Raw genomic sequence first — 22,092 nt, 5'->3', positions numbered from 1 at the left:
AATGCTTATGGGGGAGGTGTTGCTGTATATATTCAGAGCCATATCCCTGTAATGCTTATGGGGGAGGTGTTGTATATATTCAGAGCCATATCCCTGTAATGCTTATGAGGGAGGTGTTGCTGTATATATTCAGAGCCATATCCCTGTAATGCTTATGGGGGAGGTGTTGCTGTATATATTCAGAGCCATATCCCTGTAATGCTTATGGGGGAGGTGTTACTGTATATATTCAGAGCCATATCCCTGTAATGCTTATGGGGGAGGTGTTACTGTATATATTCAGAGCCATATCCCTGTAATGCTTATGGGGGAGGTGTTGCTGTATAAATCCAGAGCCATATCCCTGTAATGCTTAGAGATGATCTCATGTCAAGTGTTATTGAAGTGTTGTGGTTGCAGGTTCACTTGGCACATCTAAAGCCTTTTCTTTTGGGGTGTTGCTATAGGCCACCAAGTGCTAACAGTCAGTATCTAAATTATATGGGCACGGATCAATTAGACCCTCCCAGGTGGTAGATCAATTAGACCCTCCCAGGTGGTAGATCAATTAGACCCTCCCAGGTGGTAGATCAATTAGACCCTCCCAGGTGGTAGATCAATTAGACCCTCCCAGGTGGTAGATCAATTAGACCCTCCCAGGTGGTAGATCAATTAGACCCTCCCAGGTGGTAGATCAATTAGACCCTCCCAGGTGGTAGATCAATTAGACCCTCCCAGGTGGTAGATCAATTAGACCCTCCCAGGTGGTAGATCAATTAGACCCTCCCAGGTGGTAGATCAATTAGACCCTCCCAGGTGGTAGATCAATTAGACCCTCCCAGGTGGTAGATCAATTAGACCCTCCCAGGTGGTAGATCAATTAGACCCTCCCAGGTGGTAGATCAATTAGACCCTCCCAGGTGGTAGATCAATTAGACCCTCCCAGGTGGTAGATCAATTAGACCCTCCCAGGTGGTAGATCAATTAGACCCTCCCAGGTGGTAGATCAATTAGACCCTCCCAGGTGGTAGATCAATTAGACCCTCCCAGGTGGTAGATCAATTAGACCCTCCCAGGTGGTAGATCAATTAGACCCTCCCAGGTGGTAGATCAATTAGACCCTCCCAGGTGGTAGATCAATTAGACCCTCCCAGGTGGTAGATCAATTAGACCCTCCCAGGTGGTAGATCAATTAGACCCTCCCAGGTGGTAGATCAATTAGACCCTCCCAGGTGGTAGATCAATTAGACCCTCCCAGGTGGTAGATCAATTAGACCCTCCCAGGTGGTAGATCAATTAGACCCTCCCAGGTGGTAGATCAATTAGACCCTCCCAGGTGGTAGATCAATTAGACCCTCCCAGGTGGTAGATCAATTAGACCCTCCCAGGTGGTAGATCAATTAGACCCTCCCAGGTGGTAGATCAATTAGACCCTCCCAGGTGGTAGATCAATTAGACCCTCCCAGGTGGTAGATCAATTAGACCCTCCCAGGTGGTAGATCAATTAGACCCTCCCAGGTGGTAGATCAATTAGACCCTCCCAGGTGGTAGATCAATTAGACCCTCCCAGGTGGTAGATCAATTAGACCCTCCCAGGTGGTAGATCAATTAGACCCTCCCAGGTGGTAGATCAATTAGACCCTCCCAGGTGGTAGATCAATTAGACCCTCCCAGGTGGTAGATCAATTAGACCCTCCCAGGTGGTAGATCAATTAGACCCTCCCAGGTGGTAGATCAATTAGACCCTCCCAGGTGGTAGATCAATTAGACCCTCCCAGGTGGTAGATCAATTAGACCCTCCCAGGTGGTAGATCAATTAGACCCTCCCAGGTGGTAGATCAATTAGACCCTCCCAGGTGGTAGATCAATTAGACCCTCCCAGGTGGTAGATCAATTAGATTCTCTACAGTGATTGAAATTCTACATAACTGTGATGTCATGAAATAGATCAGAAATACAGTCTAGCAGCAAAGAAACATCTAAGCACTTTATAAAAAAGATCTGATTAAAATAATATTCTGATAAATTAATCCATGACTGGATTTTTATAAAGATGTATATAATCTATTGTCAAATATGATCCTGTATAATATATGAATGGTTATGATTTTAATTGAACAGCTATTTCAAATTGATTGCCAATACAATTAATTCCTGGGTTAGTTTAATCTCATATTCCATAATATACGCTACATGACCAAATGTATGTGGACACCTGCTCGTCCAACATCTCATTCCAAAATCATGGGCATTAATATGGAGTTGGTCCTCCTCTTTGCTGCTATAACAGCCTCCACTCTTCTGGGAAGGCTTTCCACTAGATGATGGAACATTGCTGCTATAACAGCCTCCACTCTTCTGGGAAGACTTTCCACTAGATGTTGGAACATTGCTGCTATAACAGCCTCCACTCTTCTGGGAAGACTTTCCACTAGATGTTGGAACATTGCTGCAGGGACTTGCTTCCTTTCAGCTAAAATAGCATTAGTGAGGTCAGGCACTGATGTTGGGCGATTAGGCCTGGCTCGCAGTCTGTTCTAATTCATCTCAAAGGTGTTCGATGGGGTTCAGGTCAGTTCTCTGTGCAGGCAAGTCAAGTTCTTCCACACCGATCTCGACAAACCATTTCTGTATGGACCTCGCTTTGTGCACGGGGGCATTGTCATGCTGAAACAGGAAAGGGCCTTCCCCAAACTGTTGCCACTAAGTTGAAAGCACAGAATCATCTAGAATGTCATTGTATTCTGTAGCGTTAAGATTTCCCTTCACTGGAACTAAGGGCCCAGACCATTATTCCTGATGTTGATTCCAGAGGCAGTTTGTAACCGATGACAGATCATTTAAACGGGCTACGCACTTCAGCACTCGCCGTTCTGTGAGCTTGTGTGGCCTACCACTTCGCGGCTGAGCCGTTGTTGCTCCTAGAAGTTTCCACTTCACAATAACACCACTTAGTGTTGACCAGGAGAGCTCTAGCAGGGCAGGAAATTTGACGAACTGACTTGTTGGAAAGGTGGCATCCTATGACGGTGCCACGTTGAAAGTCACTGAGCTCTTCAGTAAGGCCATTCTACTGTCAATGTTTGTCGATGGAGATTGCATGGCTGTGTGCTCGATTTTATACACTTGTCAGTAACGGGTGTGGCTGAAATAGTCGAATCCACTATTTTGAAGGAGTGTCCATATACTTTTGTATATATAGTGTGTATACAGTCAGATGTCTTCTCAGAATATCATAATGTATCTGAAGGCTCCTCCATTCCGTCCTCTTAAATTGAATGCTATAATCTGTCAAATTATTATTTGTTTTACTTCTACGGCGTCAGTAGATGCCCTTCATTTGGTACGGAAGTTATTCACTAACTTTGGGATCTTTGGGATTGAATGGTTGTCAGTAAAAGGTGGTAATTGGGGGGCATTAATGAACTTCTCCCATGATCCATCATGGTAAATCAAACTGTATAGGTTAAACTCACCAAACCGTATTGCAGCCATCCATCAATATGAGGTTCAGACAGTGTATATATATATATATATATATATACACTAAATAAAAAGGGGCAGTGCGTTAGGAATGGACACAGTGAACAAAACATTAGGAACACCTTCCTAATATTGAGTTGCACCCCATTTTACCCTCAGAACAGCCTCAATTCGTCAGGGCATGGACTCTACAAGGTGTCGAAAGCGTTCCACAGGGATGCTGGCCCATGTTGACTCCAATGCTTCCCACAGTTGTGTCCAGTTGGCTGGATGTGTTTTGGGTGGTGGACCATTCTTGATACACATAGGAAACTGTTGAGCATGAAAAACCCAGCAGCGTTGCAGTTCTTGACACAAACCGGTGCGCCTGGCACCTACTACCATACCCCGTTCAAAGGCACTTAAATATTTTGTCTTGCCCTTTCACCCTCTGAATGGAACACACTCAATTCATGTCTCAAGGCTTAAAAATCCCTCTTTAACCCGTCTCCTCCCCTTCATCTACACTGAATGAAGTGGATTTAACAAGTGATATGACTCTAGACCTGGTCAGTCTATAGCATTGAAAGAGCAGGTGTTCTTAAAGTTTTGTTCACTCCGTGTAGAACACAACCATAAACAGTAACAAATAATCATTTTTTATTTTAAAGTAAAAGACAAAGACTTCATAAAAAAAAGGGGGAATTTTTCTTTAAATACAAACATTTCAACAAAATGTAAGCTGCCTTACCCCCTTCCCCCTAGAAAACTTCTCCGTTAAAACCGAAAGATAAAATATCCTGGATTCATAGCATCATCCAACCCTTCCTTTCCAAATGCTCCGGAGTGAAGGTTCCCCTGTGTACAGATCTAAGATCAGCTTCCCCACTCCAAATATAAACCATTAGTAGAAAAAAAAATGCTAAACTGACCCAAGCATCTAGGGGCATTCACCCTACACAACACTCCACCCCCCCTCTGACCCCACCGCAATAACCTCTGATGTCATAGATTGGCCACGTTCCAGGCAGCCTACATTGCAGATGTTGCATCCACCAATGGTTGGGCAACGGATTGCTATATCATAAGATGTGCTTAGCAGACATGTTAAAACACCTATCCAGGTTGTTGTGAGATCAGGCGTCTGCAGTGTAGTCATTCTGGAACTAAGGGCTGTAAGTCTCATTTCCCAGCCTGTTGGGCCTGACGTCGCAGCAGGACGTAAATCTTCTCCTTGATCCAGTCCTTGTTGTACGGCTGGTACGTCTGTGAGTCCGCACGGTACCTAGGAGGAGAGAGACGGAAAGATATATTAAAACATGGGCTGGTACGTCTGGGAGTCTGCACGGTACCTAGAGGAGACAGACGGAAAGATATATTAAAACATGGGCTGGTACGTCTGTGAGTCCGCACGGTACCTAGGAGAGAGACGGAAAGATATATTAAAACATGGGCTGGTACGTCTGGGAGTCCGCACGGTACCTAGAGGAGACAGACGGAAAGATATATTAAAACATGGGCTGGTACGTCTGAGTCCGCACGGTACCTAGAGGAGACAGACGGAAAGATATATTAAAACATGGGCTGGTACGTCTGAGTCCGCACGGTACCTAGAGGAGACAGACGGAAAGATATATTAAAACATGGGCTGGTACGTCTGTGAGTCCGCACGGTACCTAGAGGAGACAGACGGAAAGATATATTAAAACATGGGCTGGTACGTCTGTGAGTCCGCACGGTACCTAGAGGAGACCGACGGAAAGATATATTAAAACATGGGCTGGTACGTCTGTGTGTCCGCACGGTACCTAGAGGAGACAGATGAAAAGATATATTAAAACATGGGCTGGTACGTCTGAGTCCGCACGGTACCTAGAGGAGACAGACGGAAAGATATATTAAAACATGGGCTGGTACGTCTGTGTGTCCGCACGGTACCTAGAGGAGACAGACGGAAAGATATATTAACTTTTTATGGCTGCAGGGGCAGTATTGAGTAGCTCTGTTTAAGGTGCCCATTTCAAACGGCCTCGTACTCAATTCTTGCTCGTACAATATGCATATTATTGTTATTATTGGATAGAAAACACTCTCTAGTTTCTATAGCCGTTTGAATTATGTCTCTGAGTGGAACAGAACTCATTCTACAGCACTTTTCCTGATATGGAGTGAGATTTCAGAAATGTTGGCCTCTGGTCCCAGGTCAGTTTTAAAGTCCCTGTAAATCCTATGAGGATACAAACACTGCCCACGCCTTCCTCTAGATGTCAGTAAGAGGTGACAATTTGAATGGAGTCGATTGCGCAATCAGGGCCTGTATAAAACGCCAAAGACCGGATGTACCGTTCTTTTCCTGCTGCGCCTGACGCACGATGGACGTTGGACCTGCTCTCTTTCCAAGCTTGGGTTTAGCCAGTAATATTTCGCCGGTCATGTTTTTACTCGTTATAGGTGTTAAAGACATCATAAGGTAGTTAATTTAAACCGTTTTATAGCAATTTATATCCGTTTAGTGCGATTTTGAGGCAATTCTTAGTGATGCACTTTGAAGCTTTGGGCACGTTTCCAGTACCGGTCGAACGTTAGTGGGCATTTCGACGGACAAGAGGACATCTTTCGACCAAAAGAAGATTAGACCCAAGAAAGGATACATTGCCCAAGATTCTGATGGAAGATCACCTCATAGTAAGAAATATTTAAGATGATAAATCGTTGTTCTGTCGAAAAATTTTAAACGCATATTCCGCCATTTTCTTTGGTATAGCTTCGCTTGGCGAACCCTGTATTGCACAGTAAGGATAATTTTAGAAATGTAATTCAGCGATTGCATTAAGAACTAATTTGTCTTTCGATAGCTGTCCAACATATTTTTTTAGTCAAGTTTATGAATAGTTAATCATGAGACAAGATCACTGTCAAATATGGCGCCCGACATTTTCAGGCTAGTTTTGCTAGTTTTGTCATTGTATAACCACGTTTTTTTGTGGCTAAATATGCACATTTTCGAACAAACTCTATATGTATGTTGTAATATGATGTTACAGGAGTGTCATCGGAAGAATTCTGAGAAGGTTAGTGAAAAAATTAATATATTTTGGCGATGATTACGTTATCGCTCTCTTTGGCTAGAATCAATGCTCTGGTAACGTTTGCACATGTGGTATGCTAATATAACGATTTATTGTGTTTTCGCTGTAAAACACTTAGAACATCTGAAATATTGTCTGAATTCACAAGATCTGTGTCTTTCCATTGCTGTGAGCTGTGTATTTTTAAGAAATGTTTTATGATTAGTAATTAGGTAATACACGTTGCTCTGTGTATTTATTCTAGTCGAGTTGTGATGGTGGGTGCAATTGTAAACTATGATTTATACCTGAAATATGCACATTTTTCTAACAAAACCTATCCTATACAATAAATATGTTATCAGACTGTCATCTGATGAGGTTTTTTCTTGGTTAGTGGCTATCAATATCTTTATTTGGCCGAATTGGTGATAGCTACTGGTGGAGAGAAAAAATGGTGGACAAAGAAAAATGTTGTCTTTTGCTAACGTGGTTAGCTAATAGATTTACATATTTTGTCTTCCCTGTAAAACATTTTAAAAATCTGAAATGGTGGCTTTATTCACAAGATCTGTATCTTTCATTTGGTGTCTTGGACTTGTGATTTAATGATATTTAGATGCTACTATTTAATTGTGACGCTATGCTAGCGATGCTAATCAGTGTGGGGGGGGTGGGGGATGTTGTCATAGGTGTACCGACCTCGGGCTTGCAGCCATAAGAGGTTAAAACATGGGCTGGTACGTCTGTGAGTCCGCACGGTACCTAGAGGAGACAGACGGAAAGATATATTAAAACATGGGCTGGTACGTCTGGGAGTCTGCACGGTACCTAGGAGGAGACAGACGGAAAGATATATTAAAACATGGGCTGGTACGTCTGGGAGTCCGCACGGTACCTAGAGGAGACCGACGGAAAGATATATTAAAACATGGGCTGGTACGTCTGTGTGTCCGCACGGTACCTAGAGGAGACAGACGGAAAGATATATTAAAACATGGGCTGGTACGTCTGTGAGTCCGCACGGTACCTAGGAGGAGACAGACGGAAAGATATATTAAAACATGGGCTGGTACGTCTGTGAGTCCGCACGGTACCTAGAGGAGACAGACGGAAATATATATTAAAACATGGGCTGGTACGTCTGGGAGTCCGCACAGTACCTAGGAGGAGACAGACGGAAAGATATATTAAAACATGGGCTGGTACGTCTGTGTGTCCGCACGGTACCTAGAGGAGAAAGCACTAGCCTATGTCAATCTACTATCCCCCATAGTACAAAAGTTGATCTATTCTGTGCGAGAAATAAATATTCCAAACATAGTCTGGGACAGTTGTGGGATGTGATAGATCCCCAAAATAATACAACCACTAGCATCAAAAACCCTGCTTTAACCAATGAGCCTGACGCAACAGATGAGAACGTTTAGCTTAAATAGTAGAATTTGACTGCCATCATGATTTGTGACCGCTGGTGTGGCGGGATTGCGGTCACGTAACAGCTCTAGTAGTGACTGGTTATAGTAGTGGTAGTGACTGGTTATAGTAGTGGTAGTGTCTATAGTAGTGGTAGTGACTGGTTATAGTAGTGGTAGTGACTGGTTATAATAGTGGTAGTGACTGGTTATAATAGTGGTAGTGACTGGTTATAATAGTGGTAGTGACTGGTTATAGTTATAGTAGTGGTAGTGACTGGTTATAGTAGTGGTAGTGACTGGTTATAATAGTGGTAGTGACTGGTTATAATAGTGGTAGTGACTGGTTATAATAGTGGTGGTAGTGACTGGTTATAGTAGTGGTGGTAGTGACTGGTTATAGTAGTGGTGGTAGTGACTGGTTATAGTAGTGGCAGTGACTGGTTATAATAGTGGTAGTGACTGGTTATAGTTATAGTAGTGGTAGTGTCTGGTTATAGTAGTGGTAGTGTCTGGTTATAGTAGTGGTAGTGACTGGTTATAGTAGTGGTAGTGACTGGTTATAGTAGTGGTAGTGACTGGTTATAGTAGTGATAGTAGTGGTAGTGACTGGTTATAGTAGTGGTAGTGACTGGTTATAGTAGTGATAGTAGTGGTAGTGACTGGTTATAGTAGTGATAGTAGTGGTAGTGACTGGTTATAGTAGTGGTAGTGACTGGTTATAGTAGTGGTAGTGACTGGTTATAGTAGTGGTAGTGACTGGTTATAGTAGTGGTAGTGACTGGTTATAGTAGTGGTAGTGACTGGTTATAGTAGTGGTAGTGACTGGTTATAGTAGTGGTAGTGACTGGTTATAGTAGTGGTAGTGACTGGTTATAGTAGTGGTAGTGACTGGTTATAGTAGTGGTAGTGACTGGTTATAGTAGTGATAGTAGTGGTAGTGATAGTAGTGGTAGTGACTGGTTATAGTAGTGGTAGTGACTGGTTATAGTAGCGGTAGTGACTGGTTATAGTAGCGGTAGTGACTGGTTATAGTAGCGGTAGTGACTGGTTATAGTAGCGGTAGTGACTGGTTATAGTAGCGGTAGTGACTGGTTATAGTAGCGGTAGTGACTGGTTATAGTAGCGGTAGTGACTGGTTATAGTAGCGGTAGTGACTGGTTATAGTAGCGGTAGTGACTGGTTATAGTAGCGGTAGTGACTGGTTATAGTAGCGGTAGTGACTGGTTATAGTAGCGGTAGTGACTGGTTATAGTAGCGGTAGTGACTGGTTATAGTAGCGGTAGTGACTGGTTATAGTAGCGGTAGTGACTGGTTATAGTAGCGGTAGTGACTGGTTATAGTAGCGGTAGTGACTGGTTATAGTAGTGGTAGTGACTGGTTATAGTTATAGTAGTGGTAGTGACTGGTTATAGTAGTGGTAGTGACTGGTTATAGTAGTGATAGTAGTGGTAGTGACTGGTTATAGTAGTGGTAGTGACTGGTTATAGTAGTGGTAGTGACTGGTTATAGTAGTGGTAGTGACTGGTTATAGTAGTGGTAGTGACTGGTTATAGTAGTGGTAGTGACTGGTTATAGTAGTGGTAGTGACTGGTTATAGTAGTGGTAGTGACTGGTTATAGTTATAGTAGTGGTAGTGACTGGTTATAATAGTGGTAGTGACTGGTTATAATAGTGGTAGTGACTGGTTATAGTTATAGTAGTGGTAGTGACTGGTTATAGTTGTAGTAGTGGTAGTGACTGGTTATAATAGTGGTAGTGACTGGTTATAGTTATAGTAGTGGTAGTGACTGGTTATAGTTATAGTAGTGGTAGTGACTGGTTATAGTTATAGTAGTGGTAGTAACTGGTTATAGTTATAGTAGTGGTAGTAACTGGTTATAGTAGTGGTGGTGACTGGTTATAGTAGTGGTAGTGACTGGTTATAGTAGTGGTAGTGACTGGTTATAGTTAAAGTAGTGGTAGTGACTGGTTATAGTTATAGTAGTGGTAGTGACTGGTTATAATAGTGGTAGTGACTGGTTATAGTTATAGTAGTGGTAGTGACTGGTTATAGTTATAGTAGTGGTAGTGACTGGTTATAGTTATAGTAGTGGTAGTGACTGGTTATAGTTATAGTAGTGATAGTAACTGGTTATAGTAGTGATGGTGACTGGTTATAGTAGTGGTGGTGACTGGTTATAGTAGTGGTGGTGACTGGTTATAGTAGTGGTGGTGACTGGTTATAGTAGTGGTGGTAGTGACTGGTTATAGTAGTGGTGGTAGTGACTGGTTATAGTAGTGGTAGTGACTGGTTATAGTAGTGGTAGTGACTGGTTATAGTAGTGGTGGTGACTGGTTATAGTGGTGGTAGTGACTGGTTATAATAGTTGTAGTGACTGGTTATAATAGTTGTAGTGACTGGTTATAGTAGTGGTAGTGACTGGTTATAGTAGTGGTAGTGACTGGTTATAGTGGTGGTAGTGACTGGTTATAGTAGTGGTAGTGACTGGTTATAGTAGTGGTAGTGACTGGTTATAGTAGTGGCAGTGACTGGTTATAGTAGTGGTAGTGGTAGTGACTGGTTATAGTAGTGGCAGTGACTGGTTATAGTAGTGGTAGTGACTGGTTATAGTAGTGGTAGTGACTGGTTATAGTAGTGGTAGTGACTGGTTATAGTAGTGGTAGTGACTGGTTATAGTAGTGGTAGTGACTGGTTATAGTAGTGGTAGTGACTGGTTATAGTAGTGGTAGTGACTGGTTATAGTAGTGGTAGTGACTGGTTATATTAGTGGTAGTGACTGGTTGTAGTGGTAGTGACTGGTTATAGTAGTGGTAGTGACTGGTTATAGTTATAGTAGTGGTAGTGACTGGTTATAGTACTGGCGGTAGTGACTGGTTATAGTAGTGGTAGTGACTGGTTATAGTAGTGGTAGTGACTGGTTATAGTAGTGGTAGTGACTGGTTATAGTAGTGGTAGTGACTGGTTATAGTTATAGTAGTGGTAGTGACTGGTTATAATAGTGGTAGTGACTGGTTATAATAGTGGTAGTGACTGGTTATAGTTATAGTAGTGGTAGTGACTGGTTATAGTTATAGTAGTGGTAGTGACTGGTTATAATAGTGGTAGTGACTGGTTATAGTTATAGTAGTGGTAGTGACTGGTTATAGTTATAGTAGTGGTAGTAACTGGTTATAGTTATAGTAGTGGTAGTAACTGGTTATAGTAGTGGTGGTGACTGGTTATAGTAGTGGTAGTGACTGGTTATAGTAGTGGTAGTGACTGGTTATAGTAGTGGTAGTGACTGGTTATAGTAGTGGTAGTGACTGGTTATAGTAGTGGTAGTGACTGGTTATAGTAGTGGCAGTGACTGGTTATAGTAGTGGCAGTGACTGGTTATAGTAGTGGCAGTGACTGGTTATAGTAGTGGCAGTGACTGGTTATAGTAGTGGCAGTGACTGGTTATAGTAGTGGCAGTGACTGGTTATAGTAGTGGTAGTGACTGGTTATAGTAGTGGTAGTGACTGGTTATAGTAGTGGTAGTGACTGGTTATAGTAGTGGTAGTGACTGGTTATAATAGTGGTAGTAACTGGTTATAGTTATAGTAGTGGTAGTGACTGGTTATAGTTATAGTAGTGGTAGTGACTGGTTATAGTTATAGTAGTGGTAGTAACTGGTTATAGTAGTGATAGTGACTGGTTATAGTAGTGGTGGTGACTGGTTATAGTAGTGGTGGTAGTGACTGGTTATAGTAGTGGTAGTGACTGGTTATAGTAGTGGTAGTGACTGGTTATAGTAGTGGTGGTGACTGGTTATAGTGGTGGTAGTGACTGGTTATAATAGTTGTAGTGACTGGTTATAATAGTTGTAGTGACTGGTTATAGTAGTGGTAGTGACTGGTTATAGTAGTGGTAGTGACTGGTTATAGTGGTGGTAGTGACTGGTTATAGTAGTGGTAGTGACTGGTTATAGTAGTGGTAGTGACTGGTTATAGTAGTGGTAGTGACTGGTTATAGTAGTGGTAGTGGTAGTGACTGGTTATAGTAGTGGCAGTGACTGGTTATAGTAGTGGCAGTGACTGGTTATAGTAGTGGTAGTGACTGGTTATAGTAGTGGTAGTGACTGGTTATAGTAGTGGTAGTGACTGGTTATAGTAGTGGTAGTGACTGGTTATAGTAGTGGTAGTGACTGGTTATAGTAGTGGTAGTGACTGGTTATAGTAGTGGTAGTGACTGGTTATAGTAGTGGCAGTGACTGGTTATAGTAGTGGCAGTGACTGGTTATAGTAGTGGCAGTGACTGGTTATAGTAGTGGCAGTGACTGGTTATAGTAGTGGCAGTGACTGGTTATAGTAGTGGCAGTGACTGGTTATAGTAGTGGTAGTGACTGGTTATAGTAGTGGTAGTGACTGGTTATAGTAGTGGTAGTGACTGGTTATAGTAGTGGTAGTGACTGGTTATAGTAGTGGTAGTGACTGGTTATAGTAGTGGTAGTGACTGGTTATAGTAGTGGTAGTGACTGGTTATAGTAGTGGTAGTGACTGGTTATAGTAGTGGTAGTGACTGGTTATATTAGTGGTAGTGACTGGTTATATTAGTGGTAGTGACTGGTTATAGTTATAGTAGTGGTAGTGACTGGTTATAGTTATAGTAGTGGTAGTGACTGGTTATAGTTATAGTAGTGGTAGTGACTGGTTATAGTACTGGCGGTAGTGACTGGTTATAGTAGTGGTAGTGACTGGTTATAGTAGTGGTAGTGACTGGTTATAGTAGTGGCGGTAGTGACTGGTTATAGTAGTGGCGGTAGTGACTGGTTATAGTAATGGCGGTAGTGACTGGTTATAGTAGTGGCGGTAGTGACTGGTTATAGTAGTGGCGGTAGTGACTGGTTATAGTAGTGGCGGTAGTGACTGGTTATAGTAGTGGCGGTAGTGACTGGTTATAGTAGTGGTAGTGACTGGTTATAGTAGTGGTAGTGACTGGTTATAGTGGTGGTAGTGACTGGTTATAGTAGTGGTAGTGACTGGTTATAGTAGTGGTGGTAGTGACTGGTTATAGTAGTGGTAGTAGTGACTGGTTATAGTGGTGGTAGTGACTGGTTATAGTGGTGGTAGTGACTGGTTATAGTAGTGGTAGTGACTGGTTATAGTAGTGGTGGTAGTGACTGGTTATAGTGGTGGTAGTGACTGGTTATAGTAGTGGTAGTAACTGGTTATAGTAGTGGTAGTGACTGGTTATAGTAGTGGTAGTGACTGGTTATAGTAGTGGTAGTGACTGGTTATAGTTATAGTAGTGGTAGTGACTGGTTATAGTTATAGTAGTGGTAGTGACTGGTTATAGTAGTGGTAGTGACTGGTTATAGTTATAGTAGTGGTAGTGACTGGTTATAGTTATAGTAGTGGTAGTGACTGGTTATAGTTATAGTAGTGGTAGTAACTGGTTATAGTAGTGATAGTGACTGGTTATAGTAGTGGTGGTGACTGGTTATAGTAGTGGTGGTAGTGACTGGTTATAGTAGTGGTAGTGACTGGTTATAGTAGTGGTAGTGACTGGTTATAGTAGTGGTGGTGACTGGTTATAGTGGTGGTAGTGACTGGTTATAATAGTTGTAGTGACTGGTTATAATAGTTGTAGTGACTGGTTATAGTAGTGGTAGTGACTGGTTATAGTAGTGGTAGTGACTGGTTATAGTGGTGGTAGTGACTGGTTATAGTAGTGGTAGTGACTGGTTATAGTAGTGGTAGTGACTGGTTATAGTAGTGGCAGTGACTGGTTATAGTAGTGGTAGTGGTAGTGACTGGTTATAGTAGTGGCAGTGACTGGTTATAGTAGTGGTAGTGACTGGTTATAGTAGTGGTAGTGACTGGTTATAGTAGTGGTAGTGACTGGTTATAGTAGTGGTAGTGACTGGTTATAGTAGTGGTAGTGACTGGTTATAGTAGTGGTAGTGACTGGTTATAGTAGTGGTAGTGACTGGTTATAGTAGTGGTAGTGACTGGTTATAGTAGTGGCAGTGACTGGTTATAGTAGTGGCAGTGACTGGTTATAGTAGTGGCAGTGACTGGTTATAGTAGTGGCAGTGACTGGTTATAGTAGTGGCAGTGACTGGTTATAGTAGTGGTAGTGACTGGTTATAGTAGTGGTAGTGACTGGTTATAGTAGTGGTAGTGACTGGTTATAGTAGTGGTAGTGACTGGTTATAGTAGTGGTAGTGACTGGTTATAGTAGTGGTAGTGACTGGTTATAGTAGTGGTAGTGACTGGTTATAGTAGTGGTAGTGACTGGTTATAGTAGTGGTAGTGACTGGTTATAGTAGTGGTAGTGACTGGTTATAGTAGTGGTAGTGACTGGTTATAGTTATAGTAGTGGTAGTGACTGGTTATAGTTATAGTAGTGGTAGTGACTGGTTATAGTTATAGTAGTGGTAGTGACTGGTTATAGTTATAGTAGTGGTAGTGACTGGTTATAGTAGTGGTAGTGACTGGTTATAGTAGTGGCGGTAGTGACTGGTTATAGTAGTGGCGGTAGTGACTGGTTATAGTAGTGGCGGTAGTGACTGGTTATAGTAGTGGCGGTAGTGACTGGTTATAGTAATGGCGGTAGTGACTGGTTATAGTAGTGGCGGTAGTGACTGGTTATAGTAGTGGCGGTAGTGACTGGTTATAGTAGTGGCGGTAGTGACTGGTTATAGTAGTGGCGGTAGTGACTGGTTATAGTAGTGGTAGTGACTGGTTATAGTAGTGGTAGTGACTGGTTATAGTGGTGGTAGTGACTGGTTATAGTAGTGGTAGTGACTGGTTATAGTAGTGGTAGTGACTGGTTATAGTAGTGGTGGTAGTGACTGGTTATAGTAGTGGTAGTAGTGACTGGTTATAGTGGTGGTAGTGACTGGTTATAGTGGTGGTAGTGACTGGTTATAGTAGTGGTAGTGACTGGTTATAGTAGTGGTGGTAGTGACTGGTTATAGTAGTGGTAGTGACTGGTTATAGTAGTGGTAGTGGTAGTGACTGGTTATAGTTATAGTAGTGGTAGTGACTGGTTATAGTAGTGGTAGTGACTGGTTATAGTAGTGGTAGTGACTGGTTATAGTAGTGGTAGTGACTGGTTATAGTAGTGGTAGTGACTGGTTATAGTTATAGTAGTGGTAGTGACTGGTTATAATAGTGGTGGTGACTGGTTATAGTGGTGGTAGTGACTGGTTGTAATAGTGGTAGTGACTGGTTATAGTAGTGGTAGTGACTGGTTATAGTTATAGTAGTGGTAGTGACTGGTTATAGTAGTGGTGGTGACTGGTTATAATAGTGGTGGTAGTGACTGGTTATAGTAGTGGTAGTGACTGGTTATAGTAGTGGTGGTGACTGGTTATAATAGTGGTGGTAGTGACTGGTTATAGTAGTGGTAGTGACTGGTTATAGTTATAGTAGTGGTAGTGACTGGTTATAGTAGTGGTGGTGACTGGTTATAGTAGTGGTAGTGACTGGTTATAGTTATAGTAGTGGTAGTGACTGGTTATAGTAGTGGTAGTGACTGGTTATAGTAGTGGTAGTGACTGGTTATAGTAGTGGTAGTGGCTGGTTATAGTTATAGTAGTGGTAGTGACTGGTTATAGTAGTGGTAGTGACTGGTTATAGTTATAGTAGTGGTAGTGACTGGTTATAGTAGTGGTAGTGACTGGTTATAGTAGTGGTAGTGACTGGTTATAGTAGTGGTAGTGACTGGTTATAGTTATAGTAGTGGTAGTGACTGGTTATAGTAGTGGTAGTGACTGGTTATAGTTATAGTAGTGGTAGTGACTGGTTATAGTAGTGGTAGTGACTGGTTATAGTTATAGTAGTGGTAGTGACTGGTTATAGTAGTGGTGGTGACTGGTTATAGTAGTGGTAGTGACTGGTTATAGTTATAGTAGTGGTAGTGACTGGTTATAGTAGTGGTAGTGACTGGTTATAGTAGTGGTAGTGACTGGTTATAGTAGTGGTAGTGGCTGGTTATAGTTATAGTAGTGGTAGTGACTGGTTATAGTAGTGGTAGTGACTGGTTATAGTTATAGTAGTGGTAGTGACTGGTTATAGTAGTGGTAGTGACTGGTTATAGTTATAGTAGTGGTAGTGACTGGTTATAGTAGTGGTAGTGACTGGTTATAGTTATAGTAGTGGTAGTGACTGGTTATAGTAGTGGTAGTGACTGGTTATAGTTATAGTAGTGGTAGTGACTGGTTATAGTAGTGGATGTGTTTCTCTTTCCAATAAAAATGAAATTATTTACCTTCCCTTTCTATTGGGCGTAAAAATAATCTGAAACAACCAAAACAAACTGCAAATGCATCCAACAAGTTTGTAGAGTCAACAGCTTGATGTCACTGTGCACCAATTTACGCTTTAAAATCTTTGACAGGGATTGTCTCCTTCAGGGTAAAGGTTGTTAAAGCCAGACACGGCGAAATCCGTGTGAAAAACGTACTGCGGTTCGACTTACACCAAGCAGCTGAGGTCAGCCAGGTCATGGATGAAGTCAAACAGTTGACTGATGTCATAGGTGATGGATGGTGTGTTTGGGTTCATTCTCTTCAGGTGTTCCTCGTACATCTTACACACACCTGGAAGGAGAGTCATACATTAAGGTCACTCGCTGCAATCTGTCACAGGCATCAAAACAGGCCTAGGCATAATTGAGAAAATGATTAGGTCCTTTTATGAATTGCACAGCGTGCATGCAGAGCCATTAAAAAGAGGATTGGTAGCCTTTTGGTTACCCCACGGTGCACAATAAGGAAGTCTATTACAGCTGAAATAGTAAACCGCTTCTTTAAGATGAAACCCCCCCTAAGCATTCAATTGGGACAAGGACTGGGTATTTAGCCTATGGGGCGGAGCTCTCAACCCTGTTCCCAGAGAGCTACCGCCCTATAGGTTCACTCCAACCCTGTTCCCAGAGAGCTACCGCCCTATAGGTTCACTCCAACCCTGTTCCCAGAGAGCTACCGCCCTATAGGTTCACTCCAACCCTGTTCCCAGAGAGCTACCGCCCTATAGGTTCACTCCAACCCTGTTCCCGGAGAGCTACCGCCCTATAGGTTCACTCCAACCCTGTTCCCGGAGAGCTCTCGTCCTATAGGTTCACTCCAACCCTGTTCCCAGAGAGCTACCGCCCTATAGGTTCACTCCAACCCTGTTCCCAGAGAGCTACCGCCCTATAGGTTCACTCCAACCCTGTTCCCGGAGAGCTCTCGTCCTATAGGTTCACTCCAACCCTGTTCCCGGAGAGCTACCGCCCTATAGGTTCACTCCAACCCTGTTCCCAGAGAGCTACCGCCCTATAGGTTCACTCCAACCCTGTTCCCAGAGAGCTACCGCCCTATAGGTTCACTCCAACCCTGTTCCCAGAGAGCTACCGCCCTATAGGTTCACTCCAACCCTGTTCCCAGAGAGCTACCGCCCTATAGGTTCACTCCAACCCTGTTCCCAGAGAGCTACCGCCCTATAGGTTCACTCCAACCCTGTTCCCAGAGAGCTACCGCCCTATAGGTTCACTCCAACCCTGTTCCCGGAGAGCTACCGCCCTATAGGTTCACTCCAACCCTGTTCCCGGAGAGCTCTCGTCCTATAGGTTCACTCCAACCCTGTTCCCGGAGAGCTACCGCCCTATAGGTTCACTCCAACCCTGTTCCCAGAGAGCTACCGCCCTATAGGTTCACTCCAACCCTGTTCCCAGAGAGCTACCGCCCTATAGGTTCACTCCAACCCTGTTCCCAGAGAGCTACCGCCCTATAGGTTCACTCCAACCCTGTTCCCAGAGAGCTACCGCCCTATAGGTTCACTCCAACCCTGTTCCCAGAGAGCTACCGCCCTATAGGTTCACTCCAACCCTGTTCCCAGAGAGCTACCACCCTATAGGTTCACTCCAACCCTGTTCCCAGAGAGCTACCACCCTATAGGTTGTTACAACAGGGGTTGGAATGAACAAGGTTGTAGAGCCCTGGGGGGGGGAGGGGTTGTAGAGCCCTGGGGGGGGAGGGGTTGTAGAGCCCTGGGGGGGGGGGGGGGGCTGTCAATTTACCTTCCATGCACTCGTTGACTGATTCATAGTCAGCATATGTCCGTCCCTCTGGCCTCTTGGTGGGCTGGACCAACAGGATCGTATGAGACTGCAACAATAACAGAACAAAGTAGACATGTCAGTTCTCAAATCAACTTCTCAGTTTCAGTAAGATTAAATCAACTACCAGGTTAGTGGTATTTTACAGCATCACCGTCAAGCAGTATAACACACAGCCCCGTCAAGCAGTACAACACACAGCCCCGTCAAGCAGTACAACACACAGCCCCGTCAAGCAGTACAACACACAGCCCCGTCAAGCAGCACAACACACAGCCCCGTCAAGCAGTACAACACACAGCCCCGTCAAGCAGCACAACACAGCCCCGTCAAGCAGCACAACACACAGCCCCGTCAAGCAGCACAACACACAGCCCCGTCAAGCAGTACAACACACCGCCCCGTCAAGCAGTACAACACACCGCCCCGTCAAGCAGTACAACACACCGCCCCGTCAAGCAGTACAACACACCGCCCCGTCAAGCAGTACAACACACCGCCCCGTCAAGCAGTACAACACACCGCCCCGTCAAGCAGTACAACACACCGCCCCGTCAAGCAGTACAACACACTGCCCCGTCAAGCAGTACAACACAGCCCCGTCAAGCAGTACAACACACAGCCCCGTCAAGCAGTACAACACACAGCCCCGTCAAGCAGTACAACACACAGCCCCGTCAAGCAGTACAACACACAGCCCCGTCAAGCAGTACAACACACTGCCACCTTGCGAGAGCATGGATGTCAATCTTTGCAGGTACACGCTACATTCTACTTCCCATCTGCAGCAGCATGTTGCCTAATTGCAAGGCTGATTAGCTAGACAAACAGGTGACAAACAGGTGACAAACAGGTGCACAATAAGCGAGACAACTTTGAATCCATGTTTGGTTTTGATTTAGAGGGGGTGGTAGCATCAAACAATTGGATTTTGTACTTTTGGGGCATTGCTCAGAGATGCAAACAACTAAGTTTGCATCAGAACCGTCTACCGATTACAGACACCGTCCAACACGGGACAAGTGCTGCTAAAACAGGTACCGCATTATCATGCTAGCAGAGGTGAAGCCAACGCAGGGCCAGCCAATCACACTGGCTAAAAATATACTGAAAAATAAAAACAAAATAAATTAACTTGATTTCATTGGCTGTATTGTCAGACTAATCAGAAGGGGTTGAAAATGCAGTAGGAGGTTCCTGGAATCTAATTGGATAATATTGTAGTCATATGGTAAAATCAGAAGCACATACCATTTGTGCATATGGTAAATATTAAATAGCTGATTGTCAAGTTGCTGCTATCAGTGAGAAGTATGAAAAATAGCCCTAGGCGTAATGCAATATGTCAAAGTTAAATCGCGGAATAAACACATAAGTCTGAATGATTTAAAACGTATTGTATTCCCATTAGTAGGCTATACCAGGACCCATCTCATTTCCTCCTCGTCCAGTCTAGACGGTAGGTTACACCAGGACCCATCTCATTTCCTCCTCGTCCAGTCGGTAGGCTACACCAGGACCCATCTCATTTCCTCCTCGTCTAGTCGGTAGGCTACACCAGGACCCATCTCATTTCCTCCTCGTCCAGTCTAGTCGGTAGACTACACCTGGACCCATCTCATTTGCTCCTCGTGTAGTCGGTAGGTTACATCAGGACCCATCTCATTTGCTCCTCGTCTAGTCGGTAGGTTACACCAGGACCCATCTCATTTCCTCCTCGTCCAGTCTAGACGGTAGGTTACACCAGGACCCATCTCATTTGCTCCTCGTCCAGTCTAGACGGTAGGCTATACCAGGACCCATCTCATTTCCTCCTCGTCCAGTCTAGACGGTAGATACTACCAGGACCCATCTAATTTCCTCCTCGTCCAGTCTAGACGGTAGGCTACACCAGGACCCATCTAATTTCCTCCTCGTCCAGTCTAGACGGTAGGTCACACCAGGACCCATCTCAACTCCTCCTCGTCCAGTCGGTAGGCTATACCAGGACCCATCTCATTTGCTCCTCGTCCAGTCTAGACGGTAGGCTATACCAGGACCCATCTCATTTCCTCCTCGTCCAGTCTAGACGGTAGGCTATACCAGGACCCATCTAATTTCCTCCTCGTCCAGTCTAGACGGTAGGTCACACCAGGACCCATCTCACTTCCTCCTCGTCCAGTCGGTAGGCTATACCAGGACCCATCTCATTTTCTCCTCGTCCAGTCTAGACGGTAGGCTATACCAGGACCCATCTCATTTCCTCCTCGTCCAGTCTAGACGGTAGGCTATACCAGGACCCATCTCATTTCCTCCTCGTCCAGTCTAGACGGTAGGCTATACCAGGACCCATCTAATTTCCTCCTCGTCCAGTCTAGACGGTAGGTCACACCAGGACCCATCTCACTTCCTCCTCGTCCAGTCGGTAGGCTATACCAGGACCCATCTCATTTCCTCCTCGTCCAGTCTAGACGGTAGGCTATACCAGGACCCATCTCATTTCCTCCTCGTCCAGTCTAGACGGTAGGCTATACCAGGACCCATCTCATTTCCTCCTCGTCCAGTCTAGACGGTAGGTCACACCAGGACCCATCTCATTTCCTCCTCGTCCAGTCGGTAGGCTATACCAGGACCCATCTCATTTCCTCCTCGTCCAGTCTAGACGGTAGGCTATACCAGGACCCATCTCATTTCCTCCTCGTCCAGTCTAGACGGTAGGTCACACCAGGACCCATCTCATTTCCTCCTCGTCCAGTCGGTAGGCTATACCAGGACCCATCTCATTTCCTCCTCGTCCAGTTTAGACCGTAGGCTACACCAGGACCCATCTCATTTCCTCCTCGTCCAGTCTAGACGGTAGGCTATACCAGGACCCATCTCATTTCCTCCTCGTCCAGTTTAGACCGTAGGCTACACCAGGACCCATCTCATTTCCTCCTCGTCCAGTCTAGACGGTAGGCTATACCAGGACCCATCTCATTTCCTCCTCGTCCAGTTTAGACCGTAGACACGGTGTTTGAAGGTTCCCGAAACGTCAATAATCATCGTTTGCGATTTGGCTGTGGAAACCTTTGACCTTTTATCTTTCATCAGCAATCCTTCAAATACAACATATACTGTAGCAGTTTCACACAGATCCACAAGCTGCCTCCAGTTGAGGAACCACAATTTCTCCCGAATTACGCTTGTGTTCAGCGCATGCTACATTACACAGGTGGCCGCCTCCGTCTTCCATAAACATGCGCTGTAACATGGATATATGGCCGTGTGGGAACACTAACCAAGGTGAGTATCTATTTAACCTTTTCATTATTTCTCGCTGATATGAAAGAGAAGGTCCTTATGCCTCTAACCCCGTACCGCAAGCGACGCGTTTTAATGTTCAGATTGAGTTTCGGGACTTTTAACTAAACTCCCCCCTACATGAGACGCCTTTGTCCAATGACTAATGTAATGTGGATCAGAGTGATGACAACAGGGCTACAGCTAGCGTAACTCGGAATACAACACAGGATGACAATTGCTGGTCAATTAACACGCAGACTGAAATATATAGCTGAACATTATTATAACACGTTGTAATATAAGAAGCTGGTATACGACAGTCATATGTTTAAAAACGACTCACTTCATTAGCAAACTAGCTAGCTAACGTTCATCGACATGCGTGCACAATTTTAAAACAAGGCTAGCTAGCAATCTACTCAATATTTTCCCAGGTAAACTACTCGAATGCAAATCTATAGATGTTATTTTTTTTTAAACTAACCATATTTCCTTAATCGTGATCTTGAAGTAAGTAAGATTTCTTGCGCTACACGATTTGATGGCACAACGAGAGAGGAAATGACTTTTGATACCGGAAGAATTACTTTAGGAACGCGAGAAGGGTTAGTGCTATTCTCGATCCTTGGGACGTTCCTAACATGGTGTTGCCATGTTTCCGGTTTTCTAGCTAAATTGGTTGCTTTGAAAACGATGTCGCGGGTGAAAATGTATTTGGGCTATTTCTAACTTGCACCGCGGCCGCAATGGGATTTCTCTTAAAATATATATATTTCACTGTGACCTGCTGCTGACTATCAGGCAGAGGCACGTTGTTCCTCAGTAACCTATT

At 44.1% G+C, this 22,092-nt stretch overlaps 1 protein-coding gene across 7 annotated transcripts; it reads right to left on the bottom strand.

Moving 5' to 3' along the window:
* Window positions 1-4,079: 4,079 nt before the first annotated feature.
* LOC120060100 (enhancer of rudimentary homolog) lies at window positions 4,080-21,840 on the bottom strand. Of its 7 annotated transcripts, none has more exons than XM_039009176.1 (5): window positions 21,745-21,832; window positions 17,958-18,048; window positions 16,377-16,497; window positions 7,212-7,274; window positions 4,617-4,726 (listed from the first exon to the last, which is right to left on the bottom strand). In XM_039009176.1, the coding sequence occupies exons 1-4, from the start codon at window positions 21,745-21,747 to the stop codon at window positions 7,235-7,237; spliced, it is 255 nt and encodes an 84-aa protein (XP_038865104.1). In that variant the 5' UTR covers window positions 21,748-21,832; the 3' UTR covers window positions 4,617-4,726; window positions 7,212-7,234. The 7 variants fall into 7 exon arrangements, with proteins under 7 accessions (XP_038865101.1, XP_038865099.1, XP_038865104.1 ...); XM_039009177.1 differs by lacking the exon at window positions 4,617-4,726 and adding an exon at window positions 5,141-5,183; XM_039009178.1 differs by lacking the exon at window positions 4,617-4,726 and adding an exon at window positions 5,294-5,313.
* Window positions 21,841-22,092: the final 252 nt, after the last annotated feature.

Source organism: Salvelinus namaycush, chromosome 15, assembly GCF_016432855.1.
Source record: "Salvelinus namaycush isolate Seneca chromosome 15, SaNama_1.0, whole genome shotgun sequence".
NCBI classification, from domain to species: domain Eukaryota; kingdom Metazoa; phylum Chordata; class Actinopteri; order Salmoniformes; family Salmonidae; genus Salvelinus; species Salvelinus namaycush.
Note: the sequence above shows the minus strand (reverse complement) of the source record. Positions and strands in the feature narration are given on the sequence as shown.